This window comes from Austrofundulus limnaeus, unplaced genomic scaffold (assembly GCF_001266775.1).
Source record: "Austrofundulus limnaeus strain Quisiro unplaced genomic scaffold, Austrofundulus_limnaeus-1.0 Scaffold319, whole genome shotgun sequence".
NCBI classification, from domain to species: domain Eukaryota; kingdom Metazoa; phylum Chordata; class Actinopteri; order Cyprinodontiformes; family Rivulidae; genus Austrofundulus; species Austrofundulus limnaeus.
The window spans coordinates 199,196-209,812 of NW_013952721.1; the positions used below are offsets into that span (position 1 = coordinate 199,196).

The window sequence follows — 10,617 nt, forward strand, 5'->3', positions numbered from 1 at the left end:
GTTTTACATTCATAGGTCAAAGTTCTTTAAGGTTTATAAAGAAAACAGTTAAATATAAAAACAACTGCATGACAAAAATAAACACAGAAATAAATATATATTCAATTTTTCTACTAGATTACTATCTAATAAAAACAAGTTATTGTTGGAAAATGTTTTTATTATTTCTGTAAATTTGAACACATCGAACGTGCATGTGTGTGAGTGTGTGTGTTAAAGCAGGGAGTACAGAGTGAGGGTACACATTTTGCCCTCCTTGTGCCCCCTCCATCACAGCATCTGCTGGCTGTGCACTGGGCTCAGAAAGGGTGGGGGAGGGGGAGGTGATGAGGAGAGAAAAGCAGTGGTTTCTATTCATGTCATGCTGCCTTTCATGGGAGGAAGATGGATTTAACTCTGTCATTTCTTCATTCTGTCTCCTCCTAACCTTTCAGGTCAGATTGCAGGGGACCGTTGGAGAGACGCTGTCACGTGACCCCCGGTACCAAATGGTCTTCCGGCAGTGGTTTTCAGTAAGGACTGGAACAAAACAAGACGCTGCCACCTCTCTCAGAAATGCAGAAGACAACGTACTACGACAACTCTCCAACGCTTTTTGGTGGCTACTCTTCGTACCAGGTGCAGGGAGCCGGAGCGGCCTCTGCCAATGGCTTTGGGGGCTACGATGCCCCGGTCCCAGTGTCCCACCACCAGCCTGCCTTCCAGTCGGCGACCCATCTGGATGTGGATTCGTACCAGCACTCCGCCTGTTCCTTGCAGTCTCTGGGCAGTAGTGGTGGCCACCACCAGCAGCAGCAGCAGCTAGCCAAGACCAAGGAGCTGAATGGCAACTGCATGAGGCCCAGCCTGCCCCCTGAGCACCACTCTGCCTCCCAGGTGTCCCCTCCACTGCCCCCAAACCCCAGCAACGGTAACGCTGCAGCCCCGCAGCCAGGGGGCAGTGCTGGGTCCTCTGCAGTCTCCAAGTCAGGCCTCAATAAGTCATCCAATTCCTCCTCTTCTTCATCATCTTCCACGTCGTCCTCCTCTTCACTGCCACCCAACCCAACTCTGGCAAAGCAGATCTTTCCCTGGATGAAAGAGTGTCGACAAACCACCAAGCAGAAAAACTGTTCTCCCAGCAACACATCTGGCAATGGTGTGTTCCTTTACACACGTTGTTGTGTGTCTCTTTGCTCTGGTTGTCTCCATCACATCAACCATCTCTTCATCTGTTTCTTCTGTCCTCTCTACACTCTGTCTCCTCTGGGTCTCCGCCCTCGTTAGCGTCCCTCTTCTCACTGCTGCCTTCTCTTTATCATCACCACATCCTTCTTTCCACACCTTTCTTATCAACACCCTCTTTCTGCACTCAGGTCTCTGGAGAATTTCACATGTTTCCACAGAGTAGTTCATTAGAAAACATATTGAAAACAATGAAGTGACCACATGAAACTATAGTTTCATTTCAGTTTGTAGGAGCTTAGCTTAGTTGTGTTGAAATTAAAGGTTCAGCAGAACCTAGAAGATATTTCATTCATCACCTTTCCTTAATTTAGACATAAATTATCAAATTAGTTTTTGCCAGTTTGGTCAGAGTACACAATATCTGTAAAACTGACAGAACTCTAGGTGTCTGATATCTGAAAGGCTTTACTTCCAGTCAGAATATGTTGATAATCATAAACATGTCTGAAAATAATAAATTGAAGACTGCAGAAAATAATGTTTATGTTTCACAAGAGCAGAATGACACTGCTCTAAAAAGTCTCACAGCTAATACAGTGAGAATATTTGGTTGGTCTGGTCAACAATCTTTAATTATTGTAAACATTTAAATTACTGTTTATCAGATCTCCTGATGCTAAACTATTAAACAAAGAAAAATGTACAATTGCTGCAAAAACGCAGTGTGAATTACAGAATGCTGAATATTTTTGATGGATTTTGCTTAAGAGGCTGAAACTGAAACGTTAAAATAGGCAAAATGTGTAAATCAGCAGATTAAAGTAAAATCAACATGAAAATAGCTTACAACTAAAACTAGCTAAATCTGTAGCAAAAACCTAAGACTAGTAAGAACAATAACTAAAAGCTAAAAGATTCAAAATTATAGCTTAAAGCTAAAATTAGGAAATGGGTAAATGCTAAAAAGTTAAAAGCAAAAATCAACATATTGTCCCTAACAACTAAAAGCTAAACAGTAACTAAAATTAACAACGCCATAGCTAAAAGCTAAGACAAGCAAAATGTAGCTAAAAGCTAAAATTAGGAAATACTGGGTTAATGCTAAAATGAGCAAGCTTGTATACTAAACATAACAAACTAAAGAACTTCAAACACAATGGGAAGAATAAAAAAATAGGATATTGAGAATGCTGGCTCAGCTTTTATACAGCAACTTAATTTAATTTATTTTATTAAAAAAACTATGAAAATAACACTAAACAAAATGTAGGATGAGATAGACTGGATTAGTTTAACATCATTGGGCAAAGATACAAGCGAAGTGAAAAAATCTGACTGGACACTAAATTACAGCTGAGACAGAATCAGATTTACATAACAGGTCTTGTAAATTATTTTGTATCAAATCTAAATTAATGTGATAGTTTGTCGTTTCATGTCAGCAAATAAATGTATTTAGCAGAAACATAAATTATCTGATATTTGATCGAACAAGACCCAAAAGCAGCCACATGCTTTTTTGTTTTATTTTGATTTTATTTTACAAAACAGAGGAAGAGAAGTTGAACTTTGTAAAAAAAAAAAAGTGTCATAACTCACCAACCATAACTGACAATCAAATCAACAAGATCTAGATTTAAAACCATACTACTACACTTTCATTTTTTCTATCCTTACTCTAGAAGTTCTTTAACTCCTCATACCCCACATAGCCCATTTGTTAACATTTTTTTTTATCTTCAGTTTGCACCTCAATGAAGATATTAGCAGTGTAGCAGAAGTCTGTTTCCTACAGATAAATACAAAAAACATTTAGAGTAGAAAACATTAACAGCTGGTGAAAACGGCCAATAAATTTGAAAGAAAACAGGTTTTGGGCCAAAATGATCAAAGATGAACATGTTCCTGCTGCATTTTCACATAATGATCACAGAGAAGCCTTTTTGTAATATAATAAATAATAACTGTACAAATTTCAAAATCCTTTTTTAGCTGCAAAAAAAAAATAAATAAATAAACATTTCCAAATGAGTTTACTGGTTACCCAAATCCGATTTAGAAAGGAATTAGGTCAACCAAAAAAAAAAAAAAAGTTAACAAAACATAAAAGAAGTTTAAGGAAGGACTGCCTGCTTAAACTTTAACCTTTTTGAAAAAAAAAAAAAAATTCTTGTTTTTATTAGATGGGTTGAGTAAATCTGAAGCTGAGTGTAGAGAAACGGACAAAGTGCTTTATGTGGTTCAGTCATTGTCCTGATGCATCTCAATCATTTGTTTCAACATGTATGACACGTTTCATTTCACATTCAACCAACAAGATCACATAGATTCTTTTCTTCTTTCTTAATTTTCTTTAGTAAAACAGTTTTTAGAACAGGTGGAAAGGATTTACTTTGTAATTTGCACTCTAAAAGGTGAAATGTTAGATTTAGCTCCTTTTGTTGCATTAACTGTTTTAGTTTAACTTGGATGCTTTAAGGTAAAAAAAGAAAAGGCTTATTAAAAAAATTATCTGCATCAAATAGTCCATGGACGACAATGGAGGCAAAACATTTGTAAGTCTCCTAAAACCACATGAAGCAGAGTTGAGTAAAGTCTGTTTAAAGTTGCATCTCCTGGTATCAAAATATGGAGGGAATCTAACATTTAAAGTAAAAGGGTGATAGTTGGTTTAATGTCTTTTATTATTTTTTACACACACACACACACACAAAAAAAAACTGCTTACCCTGACTGTTAAAAATGTTAAAATCATCAGAAAATATATGTCAGTTTTCTTTTCTTTATGTGAAGCCTTGCTAGTGCACAGATCTTCTTAAATCATTGAAATGACCTAAAGCCAAACCAAATCCAGCAGTGGACAGCTAGACATGAACATTTTGATAGATCTTAATTAAAATAGAAAATACTCCTCTTTTAAATAAATTTATTTATATTTACCAGCTACATGACTTKTGTCCAATACTCTGGACCCACAACCCATTTAATAAAATCATCTCAATGTGAGCAACACTCATTAATGTTCGGTCTTTTGTGCTGAAATGCCTCAGAGTTATAGTCCAGTTCTGACAGGGTTTAGCAGCACAGTGAGATGAACAAGGTGAGGAACTGGACTGTTCTTGGCAAGCTGACTGAACTCAGAGCAGATCCTTGTGCTGCAGCTGCTGTTGCTGTGGGGGCTTTGTCTCTCCAGCCAAGATGCAATTTAGGTGTTGTCGGCCAGCACGGGGGCCTTTGTCTCTTAATAACTGCCACTGTTATGAAGTGTTGACAACTAATATCGGGATAATTTAGGCAGCTTGCCCAGACCCCACCCCACTCCACTTTATTAAAAACCTGAATGCTTTCAATTTCCTTCAGCATGCAGCCCAGTTAGAGTACAACACTTCTGCCTCTTTAACGTCTAAGTTTTACTAAAACTGTTCACATTAATTCTTAAGTACTGAAGCATCCTTATTACTTTTCAAAGTTTGTCTTCAGTATCTGCGCATACAGCCCATGATTGTTATACACCAAAAGGTTTGGCTTCATGGGGAATAAAACTATGGTTTTTAGTATCAGTAAGTCATGTAACATAGACTCAATAAGATAAAGAACAGCACGAGACAGTAAACAAGTTTAAAAATATTGAAGTTTATGTATCTAAACTGGTGTGTTTTTTAGGCATTTTTCATAACTGCAGTTTAAGTCTTATGATCTTTTACAGTTTGCCAAGACCAAATTTTAAATGATCTAATACTATTTCACAAACAAACTCTTCTTATTCCTTCAGTTTGGTGCATAAACAAAAACAAAAAACAGTTTATTCACTTATTACTGCTTTATGACTTMTGATCTTCTCTCTACCCTCCAGTCAATTCACAGCCAGAGACTGCAATTATATTCTTGCTCAAATTATTCTCTTCAAAACTGAAAGTGTACATTTTTATAATCTAATCATATTTCCTATACAACACTGTGTTTGCAGAGCAACTGCTTGTGTGAGGATTACATTTCAGTTTGCATTATTGTCAGGCTCTTAGAGTACAGAAACAGTCCATGTGAGCCGACCATGTTGATTTTACTGAACCACTGGTAGCAGGTTTAACATTTTTTAGACTTTAGTTGCCTTTGCACTACTTAAACAGTTAATTTATCAACATGTAATCATTTTATTTTAGTGTAGGTTTGTACAAAATATTATGATGGAACTGAAATGAAACTGTTATGAAATGTTCTAATTATAATTTCATTTTTAATATATGTTTTTTGTGTGTGTCCCTGCAAAATATTTTGTACCATCATGTTCTCAGATGTAAAGTTTTCTCTGTTTTCGTGCCATCTCATGAGAGTTTTCTTCTCTTTGCTCAGCATCAGCAGGAAATGAGAGCGGCAGCAGCGGAGAAAAGAGTCCAACTGGAGGCTCTTCAGTGTCATCTAAGCGAGCTCGCACGGCCTACACCAGTGCTCAGCTGGTCGAGCTGGAGAAGGAGTTTCACTTCAACCGGTACCTGTGCCGCCCTCGGCGTGTGGAAATGGCCAACTTGCTCAACTTGTCTGAACGCCAGATCAAGATCTGGTTTCAAAACCGCCGCATGAAGTACAAAAAGGACCAGAAGTTGAAGGGCTTGAGCTCCAGCTCTGGAGGGCCATCGCCAACAGGCTCCCCTCCTTTGCCCATGCAGTCTTCTGCCAGCTTCCTGAACTCGATGCATCCGATGGGAGGGGGAGCGGGAGGAGGGGTGCCTGCCTACGACACCCCTTCTCCACCATCTTTTGGAAAGCTCCATCAGGGAGTGTCTTATTCCATGTCCACTGCCTATTCCAATGTTCCAATGAAGGGCTGCCCCCCACAAAAGTATGGTGCCCCAGATCCAGACTATGGTGACCCCCACCATAACTTAGTGCAGTCTAACAATGCTGGCTATGGGACACCTACTAACATGCAAGCCAGTCCGGTCTACGTTGGGGGTGGCAGCTACGTGGAACCCATGCCTGTCTCGGGTCCCTCTATGTACGGACTAAATCACCTTGGTCCCACGCCACCCCACCACCAAACCATGGACTACAATGTCGGCGGGTCCATGTCGACCACCAACCAGCACCATGTGGGTGGAGGGGGCCCCCAGGGTCCCTGTGATCCACCCACACACCCGACTTACACTGAGCTGTCGGCGCACCACACCTCAACTCAGGGCAGAATCCAAGAAGCACCCAAGCTCACCCACCTGTAGCAGGTTTGGAACAAAGTAAAAATGTAGGAACTAGTGAAGACTAAACAACATGACATGACTCACTAACAGACTAACTATTCGTGGGGACTCTGCTGCCGCAACGGGACAGCAGGAAAGACAAAGCAAGACAGGCAAAAGCCATCCAGTGGTTTGTCATATGTTACAATCAAATAAGAWCAATTTTCAGTCACCGCTGTTATTTTACTGCCATCAAAGTGTCAAAAGATTTGGTCTTTATTGCACTGAGAGTTGCTTTTTACTGAAAGAGGAAAACATCTCAACAGCTGCCGAAAAATCTAAGCTACTTTTAATGTAATGAGCTACTTTATCTTACTCTCTGCTACCATCAAAGTATTTAACATTTTTCCTTCATCCTCCAAAGCCTCACCATCTGAGTGTATTTAGTCTGTGTTGGGGCATTGAGGCTTGTGGGAGGCACTGAAATCAGTCAGTCTCCCACACTGGGTTCTATATTTAGTTGTACCCTTGTTCAGAAACTAAGCAAGTATTGTTTGTTATTAAAAGTCTTGAAAAAAGAAAATCAATCTAAAATTCTGGGAAATTGACTTTGTATTTACACCATAAAACTAATTATTTGTGGCAAATAATGAAATCTTTGATCCATGCATTTACAACAGGTTTTGTGGGTCATGGAGTAAATTGCACCGGCAGTAGAGCTATCATGTAGTTTAAAAGCAACATCGAGAAACTATAATGACCTTTTTATAAATACTGTATGGCTTAAAATTGTCATTTGATGCCAAAATTTTCCCCTAAGACACACTTAAATGCAACTCTCCCGCACGGTAGATGGAATAGTTGAGATTTTAATGGGCAGTTAACGAGGTGGTTAGATTTATTATGCTGAGTTCTCCCCCCCTGCAGGCAACACATGTTGTTGTCAGCAGAGTTGAGCTATGTGGAGTGCTCTGCCTCTCCATCAGCTGGAGCGAAAGGCGGAGCAGGAGTATGTAGCTGGAGCTGGCAGCACCTATCTCCCTTTGTGGCCCCTGTTTTATGAAGCACATCAAAACTACTGGACGGCCTTTCATTCACTGTCTCTTTCTGCTTCCTGCAGTACCTGTCCCTGTCTGTCTAGACTGAATCATTACTAACCCAATCTCTCCCCATTCCCTCACCCTTGCAACACACATAAACACACACTCGCACAACCACACACACACATACACACACATACACACACACACACACACACACACCCTTTCAGCTCACCGTTGTAACAGGGTTTAGGAAAATATGAGCTCAAAAGCTAAACTAACTTTGAGAGGCATACGAACACGCTACACTACTTTATCAGTCATGCCTACACACACATACAGTAACACTAAGCTAACTTCCACTCACTGGCGTGCGTCCACAACTAGAATCTGCCAGCTGCTGACATCCACAAACAAACATGAGTGAGCGTGGAAGATACATTTTTAGTGTCCTTATTTTGGCACATCGTTGAAAACAGGGTAAATAATAAGAGTTGTGAGAAGTTTTTATTTATGTTTGAGTAAATCATTGACAACCCCCTTGTCCTTTCTCCTAAGCCCCGCCCCTTTCCCTACTTTAGAGGATGCCGATGCATAAAGTTCACATTTTCTATAGTTTTTTTTATTTTTTATTTTTGGTTTTGTTCCCACTTGTCTTGACTTTTAACGTGAAAACAGGGTATATATTTGAACTAAAAAAAATGCATGTCCCAGAAATCCAAGCWGATGTGTACAACATTTCTTTTTTAAAACAACTGGATTTGTTTGTTCGTTCTTTCAGTGAGGGCATTTTTTGGGATAACTCAAGTCAAACTGTTCCACCCAGAGTCCAGAACAAGAACTCTGATCCCAATTTCACTGATGTTCAAGAAGTAAATCCATGAGGTTGTTTTAAAAAGGTCATATTTTACACAAACGCTTCGTACACCTGGGCATCATTGATGCACTTAGAGTTTACATTTTGATGGTTAAAGGTTGAAAGATAATAATAAAATCCTATTTTGAAGACGGAAGGCCTTCCAATCAAAGCGTCTTTCGCCAATGTGTGTTCAGATGAACATTCATATATAAATATTTATTTGTTATAGCCAGTTTAAAAAGATTTTCTGTTTTGTATTAATATTATTTATCCTTCATGTATTTATATTGAGAAAAAAAAGACTGTACTTTTTTAGTATTTACCTGTTAAGAAAAGAAAAAAAAACATTGTGTTTCCTCTTGTCCATTGTATTGAAATTACTTTTTTAGTTCTTGTATTTTAGAAGAAAATAAGTAGCTTTTGTTACTATTACGACCCTTGTACATAAATGTCTTGACATGTACAGGGAAAAGACAAGTGCTGGGAATTGGTAACCCACACAATAGTCAGAAAATAGAGACAAACTAYTAGCTGGAGAAATGAACAAGTCCTTTGGAGAAAAGGAATTTCTTTTTTGTCCTTTGTAGTTCTTTTTTTTCATTGTCAAGAGAATTGTCTGTCAAACAATTCTTTAATAAAAGTTTATGTTATTCAGAGCGATCGTCAGTTTTTCTTGAAGATGCTCGAGATCAAAACCAGACGTTCACGGAGCACAGCTATTCACAAAAAATCTGAACAAATGGTGACAAAATATATAAAYTTTCAAAACAAAACACAAACACATTTTACTCTTAGCAACAGTGGTAAGAATTTGGTGATATCAACACCGGGTCACGGTATGATAGTATTGCGATACTGGTAAAATGATAAATCGCCATCTTTTTCTCCAAAAGGTTCTAATTTAAAAACCCCAGCATAAACAGTTCACCATTATATGCATTTGGATTAAAAACAATTTATTTCTATGCAATCAAAAGAACACTGAACATCAAGAAATGCATTTGTATTGCTCATTTCTTCATCCATAAAGCCTAAATTAAAAACTATCAGGAAAGGAAATATTGCAATGCTGTATCAATATTTTCTTAGTGGACAACATAATTTGTTATGGCTAATTACACAGGCAATCATTTTTTTATCTGTATTTGACCAAAACAACCCAACAATGGAGGCAAGAACAGGTGGACTTTCTTCTAAAAGGCAGATATGATCAAACTTTGTAGCTGTTTTGGAGAATCCTCAAGACAAATCATGTCACCACAATACAAAATTACGTAGATCAACTTTTTTTTATTTAAAATGAGTCTTTGTATACACTCCTTATTTAGCACTTATACTCGGACATTTATTGATCCAAATTACTTAAATTGCTTGGACGGTTGGTGGTTCCTACAGGTGGACCAGAACAAGAAGCACAATGTGTGGGATCCTACAGGAATCAATTTAACTTGAACAATTACTGTCAGCGTTATTTATCCAAAGAAGAAGTTTACAAGACTCTTTGTTAAAAGCCTTATTATGTTTCTCAACAAACAAGAGTCTAATCAGGTGTCTCTACTGCTTCTGCTGTTTGTTTGTTGTTGTTGTTGTTTTTTTTTTTGGGGGGGGGGGTGCATATTAAAAATATATTTTTTAGCTATATTTTGCTTGATTCCTGGGATTTTACAACTAATCTGACAACTGTAAAACACATTAAAATTATTTTAGATAATACATTTTAGGCTGATTTAGTGACACGTGTCAATGCTGCTAAACAAAGAAAGAAAAAAACATTAGGAATCTTAGAAGAGCAAGACACTGACTCACATCCATAAATTTCTGTTCTAAATCAGCACCTCTTGTAAAAACTCTCATCTGATCCTTCATTCAGACCGCGTGATGCTGTTAGGTCTGTGTTCCCGCCTCTCCTCACCCACCCCCAGAAAAAAAAAGGAACCCTCAGAGGCCCGCGGCTGCTTCACGTGATTTTTGACTCCCACCCCACCCCTCTTTGGCCCCTTTTCCCCTTCTGTTTCATCATCTCAGAAGCCTGAGAGCAGCAGAAAACTTGGAACATAAATCAGGATGCCATAAATAACGGCCGTACTTCCCTTTACATCTCCTCTGGACTAACAGACAATAAAAACACCAATAAGCAGAGATTGGTTCTAATTTATTGCCTCATAAAAGCAGATGGAGAGCTCGGTTGGTTTCCACACTACAGCTGAGAACAGGACGCTTACCAACCAGGTCCTCTTAAAACACAAATGTTTTATCTTCTTCTTTTTGTTTTACAAGAAACACTTTGTTTTTTACTACACTACTGACACAGTTATCTGTCCAGTGTGACCAAATATTATCAGATAATAACACATTTTAATTAGAGGTATATATCACTAAC

General features: G+C 38.4%; 1 protein-coding gene across 1 annotated transcript; it reads left to right on the top strand.

Annotated features, from left to right (window-relative positions):
* The first annotated feature begins 434 nt into the window (after positions 1–434).
* hoxb3a (homeobox B3a) lies at positions 435–8,891 on the top strand. Its single transcript, XM_014022177.1, has 2 exons — positions 435–1,138; positions 5,518–8,891. Exons 1-2 carry the CDS (start codon positions 556–558, stop codon positions 6,378–6,380), a joined length of 1,446 nt encoding a protein of 481 aa, XP_013877631.1. The 5' UTR covers positions 435–555; the 3' UTR covers positions 6,381–8,891.
* The last annotated feature ends 1,726 nt before the right edge of the window (positions 8,892–10,617 follow it).

Bases quoted from the DNA above. Each gene is read 5' to 3' on its own strand.
- hoxb3a (XM_014022177.1), top strand. From the start codon at position 556: ATGCAGAAGACAACGTACTACGACAACTCTCCAACGCTTTTTGGTGGC. The intron at 1,139-5,517 runs GTGTGTTCCTTT...CTCTTTGCTCAG, and splicing joins CAGCAACACATCTGGCAATG to CATCAGCAGGAAATGAGAGC.